Source organism: Neodiprion lecontei, chromosome 1, assembly GCF_021901455.1.
Source record: "Neodiprion lecontei isolate iyNeoLeco1 chromosome 1, iyNeoLeco1.1, whole genome shotgun sequence".
In the NCBI taxonomy this organism is placed as follows: domain Eukaryota; kingdom Metazoa; phylum Arthropoda; class Insecta; order Hymenoptera; family Diprionidae; genus Neodiprion; species Neodiprion lecontei.
In genome coordinates this window covers 11,141,646-11,169,304 of record NC_060260.1, presented here as the reverse complement: position 1 = coordinate 11,169,304, position 27,659 = coordinate 11,141,646, and the positions used below count along the sequence as shown (strand labels likewise).

Genomic DNA, 27,659 nt, shown 5'->3' with positions numbered 1-27,659 from the left:
TAGTCCTCGAAGATGAAGTGATTCGGGTCGTTTCCCGTCTCGCCCCACGTCGATCCGCGGCACCGCTCGAAGGGCACGCTCGTCGTCGTAACCCTGAAGAGTACCTGGTCCTCCCGAAGACTACCGCCGTCCGACGAAACGCCCAAGGATGTGTCCCGAGGTCTCGGCGTTGGCTCGAAGGTCGTCATGTTTCTGAGCGTCCGGCTGTAGGAGCCCTCGACGTCGGCCATGACTTCCTGGAAATCCTGGAGGGTGAAAAACAGTGGTGGATACTCGTTAGGACGCGAGACCTTCGCCTTGTCCTTAGCACGACGCCCCGGCGATCCTCGCGTCGTTGGGACCTTCTTAGGGCTGTTTCCTCGCGCAAGAGGGCGACAGAGAGCCGACCCGAATGTCGAGAGCTGCTCCCGTGCTTCCGCTTCTGCGATCCGCTGCTTCTCTCCGTTTCCTGGCGAGCCGGACCTTGTCAGGGTTTCTCGAATTCCTCGCAGAAGAGATCCACGAGGAGGCGGCGGCGGTGGAGGGAGATGTACTCTGCGCTCGGATAGGAGCACCGGAGTTGTTGCCGACGACGAAGAGCCCGCTGTTGGATCGAGGAATGACTTCGTTTTACGCTTTAATCGCCGCGGTGGAATCGGTGGGGCTGACCTGAGCTCGTCTGAAATTTTAAAAAAGAGGAACGAGTTTATCAAATTTGAACATTTAATCCTGGGCAGGTTCCAAATTGAGTTTCGAATGAATTGCTCGGTCGCTTCATCGCACGCGGTATTAATCAGAGGAAAAAATATTATCATGTAATTTATTTTATAGTTGAGATTTGATGGGAATCAGAAATTTACAAGTCTGTTGGATATAGTGTATTAATAAGAGAAAGGGCATGGGGGGATAAGCATGGTGAAAGTGCCCCCGACGGAAATTCAATTTTAACTGCGAGGGCATGTAGATATTGATAAACGAGTGTGAGCCTCAAAATTTCAGACTTCCAACTCAACCGGCTTTCGAGTAAATCGGAAAACACTAAAAAAATTTTAAAGTCCATCTATGCCCTTTTATGGAGAAATCAAAACAATGCAAACGCAGAGATTTATTATGTTTATATCATTTTCGAATTTCATTTACTTGTTTCTTCTTCATCATCAGTCGTTTGAGATTGAATTTTAGAAACACATTGTTGTCATTTGTAAAAATTCTATTCTACATATTAACTAATTTATAACATTGCGGATAGGAACAACATATATGAAAACTGAAATATTTTGTAGAACGACATTTTCATTACTTCTTGCGGATTTCAATAGCGTAACATAATGTAACTAATGATATAACGAATTTTACATGTCGGTATGTACGAAATTACGTAAATAATGTTTAGAATATTTCATTTCCCAAATTTTATCCATCAAAAAATTTCCATGAAAGCCACGGTAATTTATACTCAAGAGGTTCGTACGTGTAAAACTTTTTATCCCAAAACTTAAAGGAACGCAAATGCTTTTCAAGTTCAATGCGTGCTTCGAAATCCCTCGCAACAGTTCGAAGATTAGAGATTTGAAAAAACCGTATTGCATGTTACGAATTCGGTGTTTATTTCTTGTAGTAGGTATATGGAACATAGGGTTTCCATAAAATCAAAGCTATATTTGTCTGAACTCGATACTTAGCCTCGTTAAATAGAAAAAAATAATGACGGGAAGTGGCCTACAAACTTTTTTTTTCCCACCTTCAAATCAACCGACATGCCAGAAACGTTTCATCCGAATTCAAAACTTTCCACTTCATTGTTTTCTTGCCGTACACATTTGACGACAGTGATTTACTGGTTGGTGAATAAATTTGGAAGGCTTGTTAATTCTTGATGTTTAACTTTTGTTATGGAAAAAGATGTAATAAATAAATAGATGTATCGATCGGAAATATTGACTTTACGACAATGGTATCGTTCCCTGTAGATCTGCCAGTTCATTTCCAATGAGCGAACGCGTAATAGCCAAACAAACTATGATATATAGGCACTCTGAGAGTTATATTTATACTTCTTCACACGATTATGTGTAGAAACTACTGTAAGTGAAGCGCTGTAGCAACGAAACTGTTATTGCTCATTCAATTTCCACACATTTCTAACGTATTCATACATATAAATAAAACAAGAATTGTTATTCCTATATTTTCGCAACGAATGAGAATAAAACACTTTTCCTCATATTTTTAGCATTTCTTCGTAGCTTTTCGCAACGGGATATTTCTCTACAGAAGAACGTTGCCTTGAAGGAAAAAAAAGAACCGGCGAACGATATTTGAATTAAAGGGACACGTACAAAATAAAACTGAATTTATGGAAAAAATTGCCTTTTCCAAGTGCCAAACAGAATTTCACGGTTAGAGTACTTCAGTCGAATTTCAAAAATGTGTGTTTCAAATATCAACGAAACGCTACAGAATTTGATTCAGACTTTGCACATCTTTGGAAACCTTACGAAGACCGTCAAATTTATTAAAAAACTTTGAAAGTGTAGAAAAATGAATTTTAAATGCTTCCATATTTCTTAAAATTTACCGTTCGCGATATCATGAAAATAAAAGTCCACACAAGTTGGTAATGGTTAACCTTTAATAACGAGAATCCTTGGAAGTTGAAAAGTGACAAATTAAAATAGAATCACGACAAAAACTGACCCAGACTCTAGCAAAGATGAATTGTCATCAATTTTGTACAAAAATATAATGAGAGATAGGATTGTTTAAAAACTGCATCTCTCGTAAGCTTCACTCAGTACTCTGTAAGTGTCGAAATATTTTGGACACATGAAAAAGATACCTGACGCAAATAACTCAGTCCGAATTAAAACAGAATGAAAATTTACCTATTCGCGAGTGAATTCTCTTCGAAATTGAAAAAAAATATTTTACACGCATAAAACGGAAATGAATTTACAACCAAAGATTTATTTCACCGGGATCATTTCCCCAATAAGCACAGAAATTTTTCTCCGTATCTCAGACAAATCCGTTTATATGTTCGAATACTAAATCAGAGTAACTTGTCAACAGTTTCAAGGAGAAAACACGCCGTAGCTCTTGTTTACGTCGCAAGTGTTGCGAAGCAAAGGGTTCTTACGAAAGATTTACGTGTCTCGATGATTCAACTCACTGTCTTTCATGGTCTCAGGATGATGTAGTCCAGCAGAAAGTGGCGAAAATCGGGTATTTCTGCGGGATTGACACGTAGATATTATAAACCGGCACGCGGTTGACGCGGAATATGAGCACCAGGATATGGCACTCGAGAGCTTCGACCAACGGAACACACTGCCACTGATTCCCTACGAGTGACATCCGCCAAAGCTCCGCGTGCCCCTCGCCATCCGTTCGCTCCGCGGTCAATAGTCATTATTACACAAGCGTTCAAACTCTTCCTGACGCTGTTCTCACGTGCTTCGATTCAGTCGAGAAAGGTGGTTCATTTCTACGGAAAATTCATTCGGAACTTCAAACTTCTCGTGAAACGAATTCTGTGATGAATTTACCAGAAAAGCGCATAATAGTTGTTCCGAACAAATTTCAGAATTCCAACCGCTGACTTGTTTTATAAAAATATTTACACATTTTGAGGCATGTTTTTTCTAATAACCATGTAGAATGGTGCGAGGCTTATTCTACATCAAAGTATCGAGTGAACGCGTAACGTGTTGAACTCGTCATTTCGAAAACCTGCGAATTGCTCGTAGAGATCTTTGTTTTTTTTCTGCATAATTTTTATTCATGCTAAGAAGTTGCAGTCGTTGCAATTTCACAATGAAAAACGAAATGCTTTTTCTTTTCACACGTGTCACATTTGTAGAAAAGTATTTTTGACATTCCGTTCATTTTTTAGATTCATGAACAAAATTGACTCGATCTTTTGAATTTCATCGCAATTTAAATTAGTTCACGTGACAAATTAACAGTTGCAAGAGTTCGCGAAATTGTTTCGAAGGAAATACATACCCATTGTGTCGTTTCAAAGTCGCAAGATTTTTCAAAACATATATACATATCAGAGAAATTCACCAGATAAAAGATCACGCGGAACTTCTTATGTCATATCCTCTGTTATACCTGTGCGACCTTTCTTGCCGGAATTCCAATTCTGCAGAAATATTTTTCTGAGCTACGCAGACTTTGTGAGGAAAAATTCCACAGGGGGAGAAAAGAACAAATTATACTGCTTTCAAAAGGAATTTAGAGGTCTCATTATAAGAAAATCGATTCCGTCTTACGGATGCTGCCAGGCTTAACGTCTTGAAAAATTGGAGGGTGAAACCAATCAAATTCGATATTAAGTTAAAAAATCTCAGTTAATAAGCGTCCAATTTTCTCTTTCCTAGCTAATTTTTATCCCTGACGTGCTCATCGCGATGAAATGGTCGTCAAAAATCGATATAAATTTTGACGAAAGGTTACACACGTTAAAAAATTTCACACCCTGATGAAAATACGATTAACACATTCGTGCCAACGGCTAACAATGGCATTGCGAGCTCAGAGTATTCACGTTCCTGATGACAACCGGTTCATCGCTCGCATATCAAACAAATCCGAGATTATCGGATTTGGACATCTTTACATGCCGTGAGGTCAAAAAAGATCTCGAAATGTTTATCTCACGACGAAGTCTTAATAGATGTCATCCGCGTCTTGTACAGAAATCTTCACGACGCCAAGTAAAGAAAAAGACATTCCCCCGACGATTTCTCGGATTTACGATGTTTTTATGACAAGATGAAAAAGAAAGAAGAGAAAAACTGCCCCGAGGGGTAACTCAATTTTGCACAATAACGTACGTAATTCGAACTACGATGTTCAGGATTGGATTCTTTCCTATGGCTTACTGTTAAAAGAATATCTTGCAGCCAATTATTTTCTCAGATTCGTGAATTCACGAACGAGTGTCGCACCATTTTATAGTCCAATTTTTTTATAAAATACTGTTAGAAATGATATGAATTGTATCAATTTATATGTATGTCTGTATCGATTGATGAACCATTCGATTCACGAAAACTGAGATTAAAATGAGGAATGAATATTGTTTAATTTTCCAAAATATCGATCAGCAATTTCGCTAAAGTAAAAAAGATTTTCCTGATATTTAAGAACGATTGAAGCTTAAATCTGCCTGATGGTATTTTGGCACAGTTTCATATTTCGTTGTCGGTATGCCCTTGTATACAGAGTATAAAAAAAAAAACAAATATCGTTGAAATATCCGTTTAAAAAAACATGACATTTTAATCGATGAAGGATTGCTGCAGATATAAATTTCAAAAGCAAACGGGGAACCGTAAAGATCAGTTAGTTAGGCTTTTTTCGAAAAAAGTTCGCACAGCTGTGATTCGCGTTTATAGCGAGAGTCTACCCCAAATAACGCGATGTTGGATAACCACTGATAACAGAGAGGTAATGGCGCGTGGACAAAAGAGAGGGGAGAGCCGAGAGCCCGAAGCAGTGCTTCGCTAAACGGATAAAAGTAATTTAATTAGCGTGTCCAGAAAGGCGAGTGAGCTCCGAATAGCCAGTCACCTTAGTTGCTGAGCTAATAGAATTGTCGAGCTCAGTCTGAAGGAGGAATGTAATATATTATACAGAGTCGAGTCTTTAACGACGGGTGACTTTGTCCCCGCGATGAATAGGATGAAAGAAAACTTCCGTCCCGAATTTCCCGTCGCCCTTTGCCTTTGACCTCTCGCAACCAATCGGGCATACCGCATTGTCCTAACTTAACGTCCACCTTCTTTACCTCTGACTAAACGTTTTGATGCCAGTGAATCGATTTCTGTGGAGCCTTTGCTTAATTACCTTCGGTAATTATGATCCACTGTTTTAGAGTACTCAGGCACAGGTCCAGATTTCCAACCGAGGGGTAATTTAAAATACAAAAAATTGAAGGATCGTTAAGCAGCGTGATTTATCAAGCGCCTAAGTAGACGTTTAGTACAAAATTTGAAGCACATTTTACTATGGCCACAGATTCGTGCGATAACTGTATGAAAAGTGCCACAGCCGGATTTTGACTGCTCAATAATCCGTCCTTACAGTGTTCGAATATTATATAATTTTGCGATACTTGAGATCGATAAAGCGTTACTCAAAGCTATGTCAAATAGGTAAAGGATTGATTGTTGTGTTAAAACTTGGACAGTGCGTAAAAACTTGATATAAAGATGACATTTGTTTAATATATTTTTCGTCCATTTGGCCCAATGAGTATGTTTGTCACCAGATCAGTGTGCCGAGAGATTGACACAGTCTTTTCTATTCGTCAAATAGACAATCAATTTCGAAATAGTTGATCCTAGAATATGGTATTTCTGCCATTGACAAAAGGAGTATTCAGATAAGTAGGACGCAGGATAGAAATAAAATCTTGTTAATCTCACCTTGTACTGCGGCACGCGTTCAGTCTCAATTATTATATGAAGACCTGGCGACTAGTACGGCTCAGGTCAAAGTCCTCGATGCCGAGGAGTATGCTGGCCGAGTTCAGTTCATCGTCGCCGATGACGTCGGTAAGGTAGTGGGTGTTCATCCCACGGTGATTCCCCATCGCACTGGACGAGGCGCTGCTGTAAGCGCTTGATGTGTTCTGCACGGATCCCACTTCCTGTGTGGTTCTCTGACCCAACCACTTTGTAGCCATCGTGTTCGTCGAGTCCAGTTCCGAGGCCATGTCGAACCTGATGTTCCTGCAAATGCGAATAATTTGGGGAAAAAACAAGTTAGTTCGATCGATTAGCGTCCCATCATTGAAAACTCCTCAACTTTGACTACGGTGTACCTTCAGTTATACGTTGTTCAAGGGATGTCGCAATATTGATGTACGAGTGAGAATAATTTTAAAGTAAAATAGCTAAACATTCTAAACCTTCGTGGTTGAAAAATGAAATATTTATAATTTTCAGTGGTTTTACAGGCATCATCTATTCATTTAATTCATCCTAGCGAAATCGACTAATATTATCAATTTGAGCATTTCATCGCAGCGCGCGCTAGGTTAACCCTTTGAGAACATACTGGGTCTCTCTGACCTATACCTTTGTCTGCTAAAACAGTAATTGTTCAAAAATTTCTCTTTTCCCGGATTTTTTTTCTTTCTATTTACAACCTATATTTATACTTTTAAAATAAGGTACTCTGTGACATTCTAAGATAGTCAAGGTAGACCACTGAATTTCTTTAGGTATATCGGACTCGTATATTTGAAATGGTAGCACATCAACAATGAAACAAAGTCGATTTGACCCAAATTGTTCTTCATGTTTGAAAAAAATTGGTGTATACTCGAAGGGTTAGTGTTAATCCATAACGGTACAAGTAAAAATCATCTTTTCGTAGATGAGGGCTGACCTGAACATTTCAGAACGTGTTTCAAATAACAATAAGCATATACCGGGACAATCTTGTGAAACTTGAAAATCAACCGCGCATGCGCGAGTTTTATCGGCTGTTCGCGCAGGCTGGCCAACTCGAGTTTCAGCTGTCAAACTGTTTCTGGTGGCGATGTAATTGATACGAATTTTCGAGTTTAGAATCTTAAATAATTGAGGTAGTGAATCGAAAAGGTTTGTCAAGCATTTGTTGTTGGGCCGGAGAATTGATTCTTCGAAGAACGGTCGGAATTTAAAGCTTATACTCTTTGAAAACTGAAACGTACACATTTTGTGCAAGTTGGCCCGCCTGCATCGCAGACAAGAATATCGCGGTGGGAAGATTTCGCCGACCAATGAGAATTGAAATATTTGGCGCATGCGCAGTTCATATTCAAGTTTCAAGAGATTGTCCCGGTATATAACCGAGGTTTTCACTGTACGTGATGTAGATATTTAAAAATTCTGCATCGCAACTGTAAAATTCCTAATGGCAGATTTCTCTTTCGATGTCTGGCTCTGATCAGACTTATTGCTGCCGAATTCAAAACGCCTAATCCGATACGTGTCAGGCGGAAAAAAGGAGAGTAAATATAACAAACAAAAATATTGTAAAATAAAAGCAAAATCTTGAAGGCGGATGAAGTAATTACAAAGGATGCAATTTTCCTTACTGTAAGTAATTGTTCTCAATTGGTCCTCGTCGATGAGAATCTGGATTTGCGCGGGAGACGATCTGCGATAAAACAAGATCCACCGTCTCCGCGGAACTCTGGAGCATCTTTAAGGCTTCTTCATAGCGGAGACTGAGGAGGCTCTGCCCGTTTATTGCGACAATTCGATCTCCTTCGGGACAGAAAGAGAACCCATGATTTTACGAACATTCACGACGAGTCTTCTGCGTAATTAATACAAACCTTTGTTCACATTTCCGGCCATGTCCGCAGACCCTCCAACGGAAACCGCCTGGACGTAGACGCCTCCATCATTGCCCTCGGTAACTTGGAGTCCTATGCTGCCCCCGTGGCCTCGTTCGAGCTGTATCGAGTGGAGGATTCGTTCCTCGGCGAAGGACAGCTCGTCCAGCCTGGCCATGAGCGAGGCGGACATCGTCTCGTCAATGGGAACCCGGAACGTTTCGTCGTCCGATCTGATATCCGCGTCTGTTCGTGCATGAGGATAAAGATCTGAGATAAGATGTGGACGACGATATATATCGCGAGGGGGTTACGGTTAAGTAGGAGAGGAGAGAACGAACGAGAAGAGGAAAACGGGTCTGAAAAGTAAGCGTGCAAAACTTGACCGATCCATTCACTCGAAAGTCGGTCTAATTGTGAGAATAGATCGTAGAATATGAAATACAATTGATGTAAAGATGTACAGATTTTCAAATTGACAGACGAATAAACGATCAAGAGGTTGATCTAGAAAACGTAAACAATGTTACGTGGTATTGTAAAGAAAGCTTAAATAGAACTCTGCAATTTAAAAGAATTAAGTTAAGCATTTAAATTTAAGATATTGATCTGACATGTTTACTATTTTGACGGTAAAATGATAATTATTGTTGTTATAAATAATTGAAGAGATCTAAACAAATTACTATGTTACGTCTCAATTAAGATCGAAATGAACCCAAACATCCAGTGAAACAAAATAACTGAGGAAAGTATAAGTTGCGATGTGTCAGGCATAAAAATTATGTAGAAGGTGTGATGTTTGTACTCTAGAAAGATTGATCCGGAAAACCGAACGCTTTTATAATCAAACTCCAGAATTTATCAACAGCTTGTATCGCTAATGAAGGGCTGACCAAGCTTTCAGTATATATTTTGTTTTACAAATTGAATCACACAGATTCGTCTATTGCTCATGCCTAGCAGCTGCTTGGAAAAGAACACTGTAAAAGCAATACAAAAGCCATACTAGTTTTTCATCAAGAAGTTTCTTTGGACCAAATGAAGGACAGTGTTCCATACAAATTCTGAGTTGATGATTTTCATTAATCACATGATTTTTGCGAGTTGACACGATATCCATTTCACGAAATTCCCGAAAACTCCTAAAATCACACCCTATGATGTTTCGTTTTCCAATGATTTCAACACGATTTCAACCATTCCAATACTTCATTTCCGAGATTAAACAGCTCCATCAGTTCTCTCAAAATAGGAACCATCCAAACTCCAACTGTGATCTCTGCATAGGTACGTATAGTCATATACTTTCGTAAGTCAGGTCAGCTGAACTCATGACTGAGTTAGATCACTGACCTCTTCGTAATTGATCGTGGTTAGTGTCGCGTTATCGTATATACATATATATGCAGCGTAACGCCATTGCATGTGTACAAGCATATACATGGTTAAGACGATGTTATCTATCAGTTTTTACCGATCGCGTATAGTGTCACCAGTTTGAACATGATCAGAAAATATTATCATATGTATCGTAGACCTAGAAACATTGCAGTTAGAAATGCTGAACGCAAATATTAAAAAAATATATATATATGTCTTACGCAAAAATAATACTAGTAAATGTATTCGTAAGGGGAAATAATTTTTAAATATTCGTATAAGGTTCCGTAGTTAAAATAGTGCCAGTTTTACTCGGTTCGTAGGGGTGGTCGATACGGGGTAACGCAACATCTCCTTACGAATCAGATCGACATATACTTACTGAGTACGTATGCTTCCGGTAGCGGTGAGTCAGCGGATGCCGACTGAGCAGACGACGTTGTATCGGACTTGAGCGATAACGACTCCAAGTCGCTGGTAACGTCGGCAAGGTTGGGATCCCGCTGAAGACTGCTGTAGATAGCCCTGGTCCCCATTTTCACCCCAAGTCGACGGGGAAGACTCGGCGTCCGGAAGCCGGTCATCTGCCGTGGCGTTCCGTAGTTCGGTAGGCTGGAAGTTTTTACCTGCGCAGAATAAAGTCGTTGGGATTTTATTTGCGGCGTGACGCTTGAGTACAGCAGGTTCCGAGTGCGCAATTTCGTCATAAACTCGTTTAAGAACACTGTTTTCCCCAGTTATCCTAATTGTTGAACGTCCTGCAAAGTACGTCGTTCAGTTTCGTAAATTAAACAAATTTGTCTTCGAGAGACGCTAACAGGACAATGGACCAATCACTTCCATTCCACGCTAAATCTTTCATCGTTTTCAAATTTTCTCATCTTCGGTTTGTTAAAATGAAATAGTTAATGTTAATTAGACTTTACTTTCAACGGACAGTTTCATCAATTTTACATACTGCTAGATTCCAATTTAACGACTTCGAAAAGCGTGTTATCATCTATGAAATGGATACAGCAGGTCAAAGTTCTGAACGATTCAGATTTCCGGAAAATTTTGAAACAATTGCATTGGGCAGGCTTATTTCGGGCAAAATGTATTAGAAGTGAAACGTCGCAGACATGAGAATAAAGAAAAACCTGTATAGAAGAGTACTGATATGAACTAAAAGTCTGAAAATAGTAAGTCTAAAAATTATAAGCTTTAATATTACATCAATTTTCTCCTTTTTAAATAATATGCCAATACTGGAATACGATCAAAATTACTGATGCGATAATTATTCACTTCAATTTTGCAATGTTTGATAGAATCGTCTCATGATCCGCTATCATTTCGCCATAATCTGTTACGACCTTGCAAGATTCAGTCATATTGGTGGTTTGAACAATAGTGAATTATTACCATTCCAACGGATCCGATTTGATTGAATTATCGATCATAATAAAAGAAACTAAAAGTCCCTTACCTGCTGCGAGGTTTTTTTGACGTCAGTGACGTCGGTGACATCCCAGACTTCCTCGGGCACAGGGAACTTGAACTTTTTGGATTGCCCGGTCTTATTTATGGCTGCATAGATGTCCTCGGGCTTATCCGGGTTTCGGACAATCAGGTCAATAGCGTCGGAGGAGAAGGGCTTCGACAGGGATCCGGGATGCCCGATCCTCCCGGGCGGACCAATCTTCGCGTAGGCGTAGAGCTTGTCCTCTTCCCTGTCGGTTTCGGCGTGGGCGAGGTTCTTGGGATGGAAGTGATGCTGAGAGCCGATCAATCCGCGATCAGACTCGTCCTCGGTGTCCCTCGAAGCCCCTTCCGGCTCCAGACGCGCGTGTACTTGAGCATAAAGTGCGTCTTCTTCCGGCGTGTAACGAATCGGCTCCGGAACAACAGTCTGGCTCTTCTTCTGCGGGTTTTCGTTCTCCTTGTTCTGGTACTCCTCAAGTTGCATGGAGAACTTTTGTCTCTCCTGCTTCTTCGTCGCTTCGGCAATCGAGATTTTGTTCTTTCCGCTGTCCGGTTTCGATTTTGGAAGCGGGGAATTCGGCTCCACGGTTAGGGGCACACCAAACTCTGAACAAACCCGAATAATGGGATGTTAGTCGTGGATTATGTTTCAGTAAAAACAATATGCAACACGAAGCTACGGGGGATTTTAAATATTCTCGAAGAAATAAGTTTTCGTGTGATTTTGTTCACACTCTGGCGACTATTTCACAATTTAATTGATACGAATAATCGTAGAAGTGCCAACAACTGAAGAAACACAGAAGAAGTCACAATCAGTTACCTTTCATTTAATAGGGTACAACTTGTTTAAAAAATTGCCTGTTTCACATCTTATTAATAGAAGGTAATCTTCTAATATAGTAATTCTCTCATGGGCGTTTATTTATAAACAGAGTAATTTTTGTAACGTTAAATTGAAGCTTTTATATTTGGAGCCGTCCATAAATTGTGTCAGATTTATTCAAGCCAAGTATTGATATTTCCACAAGCCCCATTTCGCCCTTTTTATGCGAAAGTTTTATATTCTATTCATGGGTAAAAGGTTGACACATCAAACACATAGATCGCCTGCATTCCTTCCATTGTATTCATGCTTTAATTAAAAAAGAATTTATTCGCTACGTTTTCATCATCAAAATTATATAATTGACGGTGCATCGCATTAAAATTTGATTTGGACAGCAGCGATGAGAATAAAGCAAAGCATGCTTTTGTAAGTGCAGAGATACCAGTCCCTTTCAAAAATAATCAGAACCTCTGAACCGCAAAAACTTTACGCGAAACACCTGCCTTCGTGCCCTTTCTCTCCCCAGAAGCTTCAACACAATTTATGGACACTCTCTTATATCCAACTTTAAATAGGATGTAAAGGATACGTACCCGCCGCAAGCCCTTGGAGTGAGGTCAGCTCAGCCCTAAATTTGAGGAAGAATTGATGATGAAGAGAGGTCAGCTTGAAAGCGAAATAGCTTCTGAAAACGGATAAACAAAAACGAACATACATATAAGATGAAAAAAGTAGCCACACGATTGCACAATTCTGTATGGACTGCAACGGACTAAGTACGTGAGTACCAAGATCAACAAAGCATGTTATACAGACTTTCGTTTCATCTGGCAATCATCACTAACAACGTTACACTTACTTCCTATGATCCATCCTAAGCTTGAACTTGCACCGTTTCCCGTTAAGCTTCGTGTGAACGATGAGGCAGCTTTTGCTGTAACTCAGCGTCTGAATATCGCGCCACTGAAATCTGGCCAGTTCGATTTTCTCCCGAGGACTACCGCCTCTGTCGAAAAGCTTGAGTCCGTCGGCATGGATGGCCAGCCAAACGCCGCTCTCGTTGGACTTCTTGGCCTTACTGAGCCCGCTGCCGTGATTATTCCCGTTGCTGTTATTGACGTTGTTCATCTTGTTGTTCTTGCTGACGTTGTTGTTCTGCTCGGCCTTTCGCGTTGTTGAAGAAGTCCTTGGCTTCGGGACGGCGTAAAGTTCCTCATTTATCCCGATCTTCTGCTCGTCTGAATAGGGTATCCTGAGAGGGTCTCCACCGGGAAAATCGATCTTTCCGTAAATCGGATCATCCCCTGACTTCTCCATATCGTAGATGTTCTCGGTATCAGCGTAAACACCAGCGTCCCCTTTTCGCTCCTCCTTCACGGCGGTTCCAGGGCCCATTTGCTGGGCCAGGACCTTCCCAAGTTCCTTGATGTCCACGGTTGCGATGTAGTAGTGGGCGCCATAGTCACCGAGCGATTGGGCGTACTCGATGAACGTCTCTTCAGCCTTGTTCGTGTCCAGGCCGAATCTCTCTCTGTGGGCCTGGTGCAGCTGGGCCCGTAACGCCTCCGTGCTTCCCGAAAGCTCGGACTTTATTTGCTCTCTACTCAGCACCAGTGATTCTGGCACGTAGTGTTCGAGGAGGAAGTAATCACCGCAACCATGTTCCTGGGAAATTGAAAGGTGCACCGTTTACTCAGACGCCCATGCGAGGAGGAAATTCGCGCCTCGCTAGCCGAACCGCGAATGTGTTCTTAATTAGTCAATTACCTGCACGGCTACCATCGCTTCGTCGGAACTACCATGCACCTCGTTATGGTTTGAAATGAACGCGCTTCAGACAGATTGCAACGATTCAAAACCGCAAAACAGTGTACGAAGAGGTCTCTTTCACGAGTTAATACTACAACCAAAATGATCCCCAACTTAATTCGAGTAATGCGATTTCCCAGTTATCATTCGACAAAAAAGGTAACTTCGATCAACCTATGTTTCCTTTTTTCAGGTCGGAGAAGAATTTTTTTAATTGGCACTGTAACATGATTAGACCGATTGCAGCGCCAAATGGAATATTATAGGATAGTATGGTCAGTTAAAGATGACAAATTGACGGGGGGGTCAAGATCCCGAACGATCAAAAAATCGATCGGACGAAAACCCGAAATTTTCGAGATACGAATTTTAAAACAACGAATGATCAGCGTACCTAAGTTGGAGTTTTCGACAAATCATCCAGTAGAATAACTGTTTTCCCGAAAGTTCATTTAACGGGACGCTCTCTTATCTGAAAAAGTATTTTCAGAACAGTCGGCATTCCGATGACCAAAGCACAGAATGTGGAGATACGTAAAAACGAAAGTTTCGAAATTAAAAATGAAGAGCGGCTAATACTTCGAACAGCCGCAAAACCGAAAAAATTAGTTGTCGACGATGAAAGTTTAAAAGGAGCAAAATCACGATCCGCAAAATGCAGAAGGGTCAGAAAGCCGAAAGGCCGCAATACGATTCTCATAATAGTATAGACTTCTCCTAGATGGCACTCCAGACCTCGGCCATCGGATACGCGTGGCGTTGCAGAGAATATATGGGTTTCTGACGTCATCCAACCTTTCGGTACTTTGGCCATTCTGTCTCCAGCCATCAGCCAAAAAAAAAAAAAAATATCGGTATAAATTTATTTATACATTTTGGTGTTCTCACTTTTTATTTTACTACAAGTCAGCTTTTCGCTTTTGTGGCCTTTCTACGTTTTTAACTGTCGATAATAGTTTGACTTTCGAGATTTCATCCCGTCGACTTTTTGGTCTGTCACATTTTTGTACCTCACCCCAAATTGACTTGTTTCCTGAGCATTGAATTAAAATGCTGCAGTAATTCTACTCTCAAATAGTGCACTGCAACACAAATTAGGATGTGCAGGCTTCTTTCTAGCTCGAAATAATTCAAATATTGTGTTGTAAGAATTGTAGACAACTATTCTTGAATAACTTGAACCATTTACGACTTCCTTAGATTTTAAAAATAAGTAGTGTAACGAATTTATTTTCATATATATATAACAGTTCAAAGTTGATTTATTTCACACATGAAACTCAATGTGCGAAGAAATTATGGCATTTACAGCAAATAGTTAACGTATTTTTCAGTCAGAATATCACTCTCAGAAGCCAGGCTGTAAAGTTTGATTGATTTCGAAAATTCAAATAGCACTTTGCCACGTTTATTTTCCTCTCTCTGTCCTTACTTTCAAAAAATGCATTCATTTCAACACGATGAGGCCTGAATTTATTCTGTGACTCCAAGTCGCATTCAACTCAGCTGTAAATTTGTACATTCGACGTTATTCTTGGCTAAAGCGGCTTCATGGTGATATGCATATTTTTTTAAAATTAATTTATTCCAATGAACTAGAGTTGCCAAGTTTGAAGTATAATTTAAAAAAAGCGAAGTGTCTCAAGAGAATTTTCTCACAGTACAATGTTTCTTACTGATGTTGACGGGTCTTTTGAAGTACCTCGAGTCATATAAACGTGAGAATTACTGAAACGTCGCGTCCGCAGTTAGATTATGAATTAATGTAATTTTTGAGTTTTCTATTTTTACTAGAAAAAAAATTAGAATGTGGTGACTTTCAGCAAATAATATAAAGAAAATTCTTCTTCGGCTTGCAAAACACGTTACAAAAAGCAAACTGAACGATTTCCCATCCGTATGACAAGCTGACATTTTTACAAATCTACTCACGTTTGTGCTGTAATTTCCGAACTCAGCCTGGAGAGCGAGGCCGGTTAGACTGATCAACTGACCCAAAGAACAAATCAATTGCTGCTCTAATATGCATCGGCGAATCTGAAGGTAGAGAAGATGCTTTGAACACCAACTTCTGAAACAAACCAAGTTATCCCGTGAAGCGAGGATCGAGAGTTTAGATGTACTTGTAAAAAAAGAAACCCGTTGACAAACTGAATAATATTATCGATAATATAGGTTTACAGTGCATCAGCTTTCTCTGCGTACCTTATGCCGCGTAACGAAGGCAAGAAAAATCGAAGCCGAAAGTACAACATAAAGCTTGTCGGTAGTCCCAAGAGGCCCTTGTTTTTTCCATTGTTTAACCAACCCGGGGGTGCAACCTTATTCAATTTCGTATCTGGAGGAAGGATGGCGAAATCTCCGGCCAGCAGAGCTGCCAAACCGAGAGTGAAGTTCTCCTCCAGATTCTCCGCCTGGACCACCGCCTGAAAAGAGAAACAAAATCGTACCGTGTTTGTTCACGTTATTCTACAGGAGGCTGAAATGTGCCTCTTCTTTTTCTGGAAAGTGATAATGAGAAGAAAAAAAAAATTATAATTACAAGAAGAACAATAACAAGAAGAATCAACATTGCTAAGATACAATTAAACGAATATCGAAATTTCAAGCCAAATTTTTCTTCAGCTCAATTTTTTCCAACCTCGCAGATCAGCCAACATCATTTCCAAGTTAGACTCAGCTCTGTGAATTCCTAAGTATGTACGTATAACCGAGATTGGTGCAAATCCGAGAATAGCCAAGAATGCATTGTTGTCACGAGCTCATTCAGTGATGCTGCATATTTCAATGGGATATAACCAAAGTTGAGGAGGTTGAATAGAAGTGGAGAATATGCCAGATTTTACGTTCGTGCATACCTGATGAGGCATCCGAGTTCAGACCGATTTCAATGGGGTTTTAGTATCAAAACTTTGAACGAATACTCTTAAGGTATGAAACCGAAAACAACAACAAAGCAACTAAATAACGTCATCGGCATGTGTTAAATATTCAAAAATCCAACGACGATTATGCGAATATCTTCATTTGCATTTCTATGTAAGCACGGACGTGGAAAATGAAGTCATACTAACTAACAATAAGAAAGACAAGGAACAGGATAGAACACCGTAAGACGCATTCAATGAACACGAGTCAGAAGCGGGTTAACGCGCAGAACGAATTTCTCTTCGTGTCTCAGGGACAGAGTTTTTATCCCAGGGCTAATTTTCTTCTATCTTTCAAATTGAATCATCCCATAAAGGTGGAATTGCTGCGATTCTAGTCCGCGGAGCCGTCTTCTGGGAGTATGCATAACAAATGTAGGAGGCTATAGCTATGCAGGTAAAATTTTCCTCCTTTTTATCTCGACGGTATCATTATCCATCCCACCCACATCCGAGAACTCCTATTGCAGAAAATTGGAAAAATGTTTCAAAGCTTTTCCAAGCCCCGCTTCAATCTACCAAGATTATCACCACGCTGTGTCACAAACGTACGTAAAATGGTCTAAAATAACTTGTCTAGTTATTTCATACACTTGGTTTGCTAAGTGGTGATGTGTTGCAGCGGCACGTGTAGATTAGACGTTGGCAAATGGCCAAGCAGTGCAGAGCTTTTGCGGTTATACGGTATATAACAAGAGATTTGTGTTCGAATTTGCGGTGACCATAAACCACGCGAAGCAGCTGGATCTTACTTCCAAGGATTGTTGGATGAGCATCTTTTGTGTCTCCGTCAACTTATGACCCCGTTGTTGAAGACTCGACCTTTCGAGAGGAGAATTTTCCAGGCCGCAGCCGGAGATATAATCTTCCGATAAATTGGATTGGAACCGCTTATCGGCGCTTGCCATATGCACAGTTCACTTTTGCGATAGTTTCGAATTCGAGTTATACTCTTGATTGAGCTTTAATCAGTTCTATCAAACGCCGGATTACGGGGCTTTTAACTTAGATCGATCCAAAACCGGATTACGATACCTTTCCTTTCTCTGTACATCCTTTTTCTCTTTCGATTATTATATTATCCGCATATATTTATCAACCCTGACAGAAAATCGATTGTATACACTTTCTCGCTCCGAGAGACCTTTAACTTGTATTTTGTACGAGCTGAAATTGAGATCTCGTTTCACTTTTGACAATTTACCATGAAATATGGGAAACTCATTTCTGGCGACACAGATAATATTTTCTCTACCATTATTTTTTGTTTTTTCCCTTCTATTCAACATCCTTTCATAAATCTCAAATAATGCGTAGCCAAGAATGGACTATGAAAAAAACGATTAAGTAAAAAGGAAAAAAAACCTAAACGGCAACGGAAATTTATGATGCCGTTATTTTGAGTAACAGAAAACAATATTCTCCACATCGTGACAAGTGATCGATTTATGATTTAACTACGCGACAAATAACTTTATGCCAAGATTGTTGACCCATCTTGCAAAACTATTATATTTCCCCGAAGAATCCAACTTTTATTTCCAAATAATCGTCCATTTTGAATTGGCCAAAACTGACCGCCACAAATATATCTATAATCTAATCTAATCTAATCCGAACCAACTGCCTGATTTCATTATCATCTTCCATACCCAGGCCAATAAAATGCTAGAAGTAATGTGTTGTTCCAGTCAAATAAGACCCAATTTCATCAACCAAATATAAATTTATGAGGTTTAAAATGTTCATTCGTTCAAGCTAACGTGGATAGACTTTTTAGTAGGTTCACATAAAACTAAATTTTAGACACTTCTAGAATTTTATTTTTCTTGTTACACCTAAAGTTAAATTTCGAGAAAATTTTCTTAACACTCACCTGAAATAATTCTCCAGCAGTTATTTTCTGTGGATCACAGGTGACCTCGAGTCTCTGCCCGGTCAAAAGAATGACCACGACGCGGCTCGAAGACGCGATCTAAAATAAAATGACACGCGTTCTAGAGAATTTTATTCTCGATCATTGTACAAATAGTCTACCATCCAACCGGCAACGTCGATGAAGAAAAAAATTTGTCAGAAGTGGGATTCGAACCCACGCCCACAGAAGTGGACTGCGACCTGAACGCAGCGCCTTAGACCGCTCGGCCATCCTGACTTGTAGGAACTGATCCGCAGAGTTGGATCACTCCTGATCGCTGAACAGAGTCGCATCATATTTTAAGAATATTTTTTGGCCAAAAATCGATAATACTCAGTATTTTTATCACCTTGCAGTCGCGCATTGAGTATTTATAGAATTTTAATACTCTTCTTCAAAAATACAAAAACAGAAATACTAAAATTAAAAAAAAAAAAGGTTTGAATATAGATGTTTTGTTTCAAGTCACTTCAAAATCATTACAGTTCCAGTAGATTCGTTCAGTTACTCTCTACGATATGAGATTCGTTTGACTCAGAAAACTATTTTCTAAACCTTCACTGAAACACTTATTTTTTAACATTTTGAAATCATTCAATATTGCGTTGGTATTAATTATCATTATCAAATGGCAATACTGTAATGGTTACTGATGAAAACAAAAAAAAACAAAACGGTTATAATCACAGATTTTGGGCAAGCATTTAGAAGTAATTTGAAATGTAGCATTGATATTTAAGTTTTTATTTATAATTCGATTATATTCTATTTTAGTATTTTCAAGAGATCTTTTCAGCTTACGAATAAACCAAATTGTTGGATAATTAATAAAATTAATAAACAAATACCGATTTTTGGCTGACCAATCTTCTCAAGCTCAACAAACTACTCCGAACTCATCGATATAAATTCACGATACAAAGACGGCATCATATATCTTTCATGGGTTTGAACTACGTTAGATAAACTATGCGAGTACAAATTTTCCATGGATCAAAACGGTTCAGCCTCCTGATTAGATTTTTCAGTCGGAGTATAAATTAAGAGATTTTTTTTTTTTTCTTCGGTAAGTTTTTATCGCATTAATTTTATCTTATCATTTTATATTTCATGGAAAAGAGGGCATAAGAGGTGATAAGAACCATGAAGGGAATTGATTTACTCACCTTGACGTCGCCGATGACTAGCTGCTTCGGTTGTTGATTGGCACGAACAACGAATTCCGGACCGACGCATCGCGTCTTGTTCAGTGATCTTGTTGGACCACCGACAGCACGATATAATCGTGACGGTGCTCTCTGAACCGCTTTTCCTCGTCGTGCCTTTGGGCCGCACTTGATTGTACTCCTGAGAAAGATTAGGCATTGAATTAAGCCGTCGTCCAAGTATCGAGACATTGAAATTCTGAGACTTACATGACCGACTATAGCCTACTTATTGATGCTTTTCTTTGCCAATGTTTAAGGGGATATCGGACCCTCGTTAAATTCGACGAATCGTAGTTTAAATTCCTTAATTTTTCCGAGTCATGAAGTCTCTCTAAATTTCGGCAAATGATGGGGTTTATGATCGTGCTTGCGGGTCGTCTGCGAAAAGTTCGGAAAATGGATGGTAAGATACAAAAAATGCCAAACTCAGCTGCAGTAGCGTACCGTCATCTCAAATCGAGTGAAAAAGCAGCAGTAAGTACTTCAGCATTTTGGTCAATTATCAGAACTTTTTTTTCTCAACCCATAGGCACACTCGTAAAGTCCTGTACGATTTGCCAAAGTATGAAGAAACTTCATTATTCATATTTAGGAAAGAAAAGAATTGTAAAATATGATATCCCCTCAACGACAATTTAACGCAAAAGGGTAGTAGCATATTTATTTACGATTCATAAATAATATTGATTCAATTGTTGGCGGCAAAAGCTAAATTGTTAATCAAGTTCTGTACTGAATAATTTATCTGTTCCGCGGCGCGGAATTTTGGTATATATCGAACGGATGAAGAAATTTTCCACAAACAATGTACTCATTTGACGCAAGGCAAGTGAAAAGTAATTCCAATTTCTTTCCAGAGTTCCACAGCTGGTGGATTAAATTACCAGCCTTTTCACAAACTTTATCCCACCGAAGTACGTAAAAAAGGGTGAAGATATTCATCGTCATTTGGTCCGGTTAACACCGTTCAACTGTCGTCGCAAACGGTCGTTGCAAAGTGCTTCTATATGTTTTGGCACTCTGGAACAAACTGTTTCTCTGATCTCTCAAGCGTTAGAAGCATTACAGTCTGGCTCAACGTGTCGCCGGAGGAGAGTTTTTGCAAGCGCGATGTGACAGGCTTTTATTGACTCAGAATCGAAGCTTTTCTCGGATTTTCGCTTCCACCGGCACTTCACAAAACGTTCGACAAACACGAGAGAGAAATCAAAGACCGGGAAAATCGGAACGGAGACTGACTCACCTTGGTGGCTTGACAGGTGGACCAGACTCAACGTCTGAACTCGAAGCCGGTGCCATTCTCTTCAGAGTCGTGATGATCCGTGGTGGTTTCGGAGGGACGGGACCACGTGGAGTGAAGCTCTTCTCCTGAGTCGGGCAGGATTTACCCTCAGCGTAAACCGCGATCGGACCCTGACATCCCGCAGGATCGCAGTTGGGTTGTGCCGCAAAGACAGTCAATTGAGGTGGTCCGCTGCAGCGCTTTGGATTCGGCTCATTCGCTCTGGTCACCGATTGGGTATTCGAAGTCTCGCGACGATGATGCGGAAGCCCGTGCACCAAGTACTTTCCGCGAGTCCCTGAAAGCGCCCGTGTCGTCTGTCCATAAACGTCCGTGCTCCTCGAGTGGTCCTTGAGAGGTTTCGCTCCGTTCATGCTGCGAACGTCCTGCGTACTGAGGAACGGCTTTACCGGAAGCGAATAGATCGGATCGCTGTATATATTTCCGGAGGAGTTTTGAAGATTCTTCCTTCGGGACACGGCCAGCAGATCATTGCCGGTCTCTGGCTGATCGGTGCGAACCGGCTGAGAGTTCGTCCTTGCATGGTGCTGGGGCCCAGGAGCCCCTGGATTGCCCGGGATGTTCATCTGTGACTGGAACTCAGGTCTCGTTCCGTTTTCCAATGACCTTTCGCACCCCGGTAGACTCAGCAGATTCGGTTGCGACCTTGAGTTTCGTGACTGGGCTTTGAAGAGGGCTCCTTTCCCCTGGTGGTGCTTCGGGAAATGCGGCTGAGGTGGTGGCTGCTGTTGGCCCTGGTGAAGCTTCAATCTGGCACCCTGAAGAATGACTCGTTTTCGAGCCGCGTATTGCGGACAACGCACCACCTCTCGGTACATGTCCATAACTATGTGCGAGAAGGGCTTCGTCTGAAGGCGAGTCCTGCAGTATTCTGATATCACCTGTAACGAAAGATGCGATTGATTTTATTTGATTTTAAAGTTCTGGACCATGGCTGGTGAGAGATGGGAGTAAATATCCATGCCTTCCTTCCGATAACATCGTACGATTTTACGTTAGGGGTAAGAAAATAATTTTCATGTTTCAGAAAACTGAACATACACTGTTCGATGATCGAAATCGAAATTTGTAACTTATGTAAGTAACGTTTGCGGAACTCTTGAAGGTTGAGTCAAGCTGCTCGTAGAATTGAAATTTCCATTCCAAACACTAGCTGTTCATTAAAAAGGAATAGCAGAATGGGAAACGAACGAAAATGTTGGTCATCGGAAAAAGTTTGGACGCCTTCACTGGGTACACTAAAAGTTATTACACCGAAGAATTGCTTTGTGATATTCCCGGGCATTCGTATAAGCGCGGAATTTCCATGTCTGCATATTACGCGACACCTTAGCCGAACCTTCCGCAGTGTGAAGCCAGCGTAAAGCAGAAGATTTGAATTCGGAGTACCGATCGGTATTTCGACGAGCGAAAGTCGTTCGGTTCGGAAAATCGCTATTGTCAATTCCCGAACACACATTTTCCCCGCATTATTAAAAGAGAAGCTTTACCTCCGAAGGAGCGACGGGTTTCTGGAGTCGAATTTCTGTCAAGCTCTACGGTGGGCCGAGTTTTCCTTGATGAAGGAGAACGGTCCAATTTCTTTCTCTCTACCCCAGACGAGCCTCGACAAAGCCATCACTTTCACACTCGAGAAGAATTCGCCGGTAGGCGAACATCTGACCCAAATGACCGGGCAAGAGTACGAAGTAGAATAATTACTCCCTTTGTTTGCTTGCGCAGCTCAGATCCACGCCGGCCGAAACCGACAACCGAGGACTCGACCCTGCTGTTCTCCAACTCCTCGAACCAGCCCGACGCCCCCGCCACGCGAAACCATTAACAGCAGCTGATTTAATAAACTGCCATTCCGTATGCGAGACGTCACCCTCCTCCACTCGACGTCGCCCGTCGCAACGTGTGTGACGGTTTGGGAGCATGGCATGCGTGATCAGGCGACATTGTTAATGTCGTTTGATTGTGAGACGTCTCGCGGTATGTGAACAGGTATCAGTGAGCTTTTCCTTTCTCCTCTTTGCCCCCGCACTCGCCACGTTCAGAATTTTTTTCCAATCGTTGTTCGGTGGGATCGGTAGAAATTCTTATGATAATTAGTATTTTATATTACGCGGAGAAACGATGGGCTGTATTAATAAATTAACAGCTGTACTTTCTTCGGTATAGCAATAAAATGGTAAACGTTTACGTTTGTTCGAGACAAATTGCGACTCTGCACATCAGTCTTAATTGGAACATATTTGTATTTACGAGCAATCTTGCACGTGCAAAGTGGGGTAAATGTAATGGTATAAGATCGCTAGTTGGATAAGTTTGTTGAGGTTATTCAAAACTTTATGGATGAGGTTTGACTGTGAGTAGCATATGAGACTATGTTTCAAGTATTTGATCAAAAATATCAAGAGAAAAAATGATACGCAATATCGTCTTGATCAGGGATAAGGTTAGTTTCTTTTTGGACAGTAGACTTTCCGAGTCCTTTGGATTTCCAAGATCGGAACGGTCTGTATTAGAAAAATTCGATTATTTATAAATACCTGTCAGCTTTATAAATTTGAAGCAATCTCTCTCTCTCACTCTCTGCGTAAGCCGGAAATTCTTTTCAACATGAACCAGTCGTATTATTGGATCAACTTGAAATTTATCATACTTTTTCTCAGAAACACGATGAACAAAATCACAAATACGAATCGTAATTTCAAGCCTCAGTTAATTTTTTAATATTTTAAAACTGATTGTGTACTTTATTTACAATTATTCAAATATCGGACCTAACGGATAAAAATTGAATGATACAGCCAGATATTCCTCTGCGATATCATTCGTTACATACTAAGTACATATACTGCAATTTCTGACAAAATTAGAAGACCACGATGAAAGTAGTTGTACTTAAAAGTAAATCCTACAAACGAGTGATACACTTTCTTTGAAGAAACGAATTTGTTGAAACGCAGAAGCCAATCGACTCTTCAATTTAATTTTAAACCGTTTAGTTAACCGAACCATTTACTTGAAAATGGGTGAATTTGTATTGCTAATCAACAAGTGAAAATAAATTTTAATACAATTTTCGCTGAGCTTGCAATCAGGTGATTGATCTTGTCTTTATCTTAATAATGTAAAAAATTGTGTTCTCTCGAAAAATAATTGCAGCCTGACTCATTTTGTTATTGCCCCATTTGTCAGCATAAAGTCAAACTAATCCCCATGAAATAATGTGAAATATAAAAAATATGTTCAAGCCAATTTTTCGCGTGGATTATTTTTTGGTAAAATGAGTGATTCGGATTCACAGGCGGCTGTAATTAAACCGGCCGATTTGAAGACCCAGTTGCGGTCACAATTAATCTCCGAGAAGCTAAGAATAATGCGTCATTGGTCCAGAGGGCAGTCCGGAGGCTGACAGACAGTCTCGTTTATTATCAGCCGACGAAAGGGAGAGAAGTTACGCACCGTCTACGTACCTCACTTCGTACCTAGCGAATAGAAAAAGTAATTTGGCAAAGGGGGATGTAAATTACCCCTCATTACCCGTAGGCATAATATTTCCAGACACAACCGATTCTGCCAAAAGCACGCCTGCAAGCGCAACTGGATTTAGAATATACCTTCTAAAAATAACACATTTCTCATACTATACGTATATTACGCTTATGCTGCATTTATTTACCAACCTCGCGTAGAATCTCCTCTATATTGCAGGAAAAGAGAGACTCGCTCTTTCTCCCTTGCGCCGACGCCTATCGACGGTGAAAAATTTTTAATTAGCGCCATTACGCGACTTCGCGGAAAAGGTGGAAAAAATTGAATTAAAATTCTTACAAAACTAAAAATAGACGACGTAAGCCTGAAACGACAAACGGATATGATGTAAATAAATCAACGCAGGATGAGACCGTGTTGATAAAAAAAAAGTCAGAATATTCCACGCTAACACAGTTCCGTAGTTGTTGATTCGCGACGCAAAAAGAGACCTCCACAATCCGTTTTAATTACACGCCAGCTATAGCACGCATATGTATAAACTTTTGCACAAGGTATGAAACAGCGAAGCAACGTTGATCAGAGCGTAGGAAGTTACAAATTTATGTAAAAAGCATTACAATCAGGTGTAACGTATCGCAATTGGTGATGATTTTCTCTCCGCGTCTTTAAAATGAAATATACGTAAATTCAAAGTTTAACTTGCCACGAGCCTCGGATGACTTGACGTGATTCATACGTCTTGGCATTGTCCATAATTTCGTTTCTCCTTCTTCGACAGCATTGACTCACAATCAGTGCCGGGAACGATTGTCGGTTTGATTGCTCACGGAAAGGATTGAAACCCCCTGAACACCTTGAAGGATTACTCTTACGTCTACATTGGCGAGCACTTGGAGTGGAGAACTCGAAGCAAAGTGACCTGTACTATATATAAGTTCACTGAATTTCAGTGGAAACTTTGGCAACTCTGTTCAGCTAACGCCGATCGAAGATCTAACCCTTGGAGGTGGAAAATAAATGACAATGGAAACAAAGTTTATGGAATGTGAAAAGTCGTCTTTGTAAAAACTTGGCAATAATGGTATGGCAATTAAACAGTCGGTCACTTTTGGATTCTAAATATCTGAAGGTGAAATAGTATCAGCTAATAAGGTGCGAGAGGAATTTCAGGGTAAAAATATAAAAATTTCATGACTTACTAGAGGAACGAGAAGGTTTGGGAGAACATTTGACCCACCAATGACAAGTGATACCGATATTTCATCACTCGAACCGAAACATGAACTCTAATGAACACGCGAACTCTCCACTCACATGTATGACAAGCAAAATTCTGCTAACATCCATCTGTTCGTACGCAAATGGTAGCTACCTACTACTTTTGAAAAGTGATTAAATCTCGACTGGATGTCTGCCTATCCATTGATGAAAACGGAGCAAAGCGAGACGCTACGTTTATTACCGAGAATAAGTCGAGACTGGGAAGATATTTTACCGGTAAAGAAAATACGGAAGGACTTCTGTTACTGACAGCTTTGACCACAATCTGGCTCTAACCCTGTAGACCTCGTACCTACCTCGTTCGCTTTGATAGAAAGTTCCGTAAAGCTGCAGCGAAGCTTGAAGAGCAGAAACATATCGCGACGGCCCGAGCTGGCAGGGATCGTGCATCAACGGGACAAAACAATATCCAACCCGCGACCATTCATCCAGGCTTTTCCCGTCTTCATTTACGGGTACCAGCTACGCTCCAGATTTTCCTGGCAGGTTTAATTGCTGAGCACTAACAGTGGGCATTCATCGGTTGAACACAACCCGAACAGAAGCACGCTTCAATGTGGAAACGGAACCTTCCGTCCTTCTGGGGAAACCCTCTGCCCATTTTAATGCAACGCCCACTGGGGCGCAATTTTAGCGAAGCTCTTTTTTTTACACTTTGGCGGTCACGCGAATCGAGCGTAAAATCGAATCGTTGTAATTTGTTGGGGCCTTTTATCCCTCGTCATTATTCTAAACATCTTACAAGGATAAGGGTACAAAATTAGAATTGCTGATTGATAGAAGAACCGGAATATCCAGTTTTGATAGACGCGAAAATCTTATTCTTATAATTAAAAAATGTGAAAAGTTCAAGTACAGAAAATTGAAAACATGGAAAATCAGAATCGAGAGCTTACATACGATTCTATATTATCGAGAGTAATCTGACGATTCCACAGTTTGGCATTCTATCTTTTACCTCTCCGTTTTTCGACTTTCAACATTCTTAATTGCTATGTATTAAGTTTTTACTTCTTGAAAAATGCAAAAAAATGTTCGAAGATTTCCTTACTCGAAATAGTGACAAGTTTCTCGAACCATGTAACAATTTCCGATAATCGGTCTATTTTTCTTAAGTATGCAATTGCCATGCACGTATGAGCAGCTCTTTCTTTGATAACCAATCCTATCCATTCTCTACAGTAATTCCGTTTTCCCAAATTTATCTGGTAGAGTTCAAAGTTCCTAACAAATTTCTCAGATTGCGTCAATGTCTGATCCTTCGTGAATTAATGGAACACCCGTAGTCCATGGAAATGAACAATATAATTTGTATAAACGGTGTAGGTATCTCAGAGGATAATCTATGCTCACTGAATCTGAATTAAATGACAAGTAAACTGACGCGTGTAATCAAGACTGAGCGTCCTCCGAATAGCGTCCCCTCAGAATCGTTCTGGCACAAAGTTACGTTATTGTATCGATTGTATTTCATTAGCGAGAGTCCCAGAAGCCGGTGGCAGTTGGCTGTAAATGGCACCAGCAAGCCGTGTCGTTAAGTAATTCCCAAGCTTCAAATTAATTATATTAACTCTGAGCAAACTAACAGCTTGGTTGATTTTCCCTCCGTCAGGCTCGTGAATAAATTTCCCTATCCCAATGAGCGAAGGATGTCGCAAGTTAAGCATGCGGCGGTTGCAGCAATTCGTAGCAAAACTGACAATATAATAATTCTGCAAAAGAATAGAC

The 27,659-nt window shown here is 40.4% G+C and overlaps 1 protein-coding gene and 1 non-coding gene across 7 annotated transcripts in view; both read right to left on the bottom strand.

Annotated features, from left to right (window-relative positions):
* Positions 1–521: 521 nt before the first annotated feature.
* The window catches only part of LOC107217029, a 118,766-nt gene continuing 91,628 nt past the window's right edge, over positions 522–27,659 (bottom strand). For 4 of the 6 annotated variants that reach the window (XM_015654387.2, XM_046740624.1, XM_046740721.1 and 1 more), the window contains 13 exons: positions 21,105–22,045; positions 19,820–20,000; positions 18,612–18,710; positions 16,014–16,234; positions 15,741–15,879; positions 12,859–13,664; positions 12,593–12,684; positions 11,175–11,776; positions 10,089–10,332; positions 8,324–8,569; positions 8,081–8,252; positions 6,420–6,725; positions 522–658 (listed from right to left, as the gene is read on the bottom strand). In XM_015654387.2, the coding sequence (XP_015509873.2) occupies positions 6,452–6,725; positions 8,081–8,252; positions 8,324–8,569; positions 10,089–10,332; positions 11,175–11,776; positions 12,593–12,684; positions 12,859–13,664; positions 15,741–15,879; positions 16,014–16,234; positions 18,612–18,710; positions 19,820–20,000; positions 21,105–22,045 (4,017 nt within the window). In that variant the 3' untranslated portion in view covers positions 522–658; positions 6,420–6,451. Of the gene's footprint in view, positions 659–6,419; positions 6,726–8,080; positions 8,253–8,323; positions 8,570–10,088; positions 10,333–11,174; positions 11,777–12,592; positions 12,685–12,858; positions 13,665–15,740; positions 15,880–16,013; positions 16,235–18,611; positions 18,711–19,819; positions 20,001–21,104; positions 22,046–22,654; positions 22,915–27,659 lie in introns of those variants that run through there. The other 2 variants (XM_046740875.1, XM_046740826.1) reach the window with 2 other exon arrangements.
* Trnal-cag lies at positions 18,807–18,890 on the bottom strand. Its single transcript has one exon. It is a non-coding gene; the product is annotated as a tRNA-Leu (tRNA).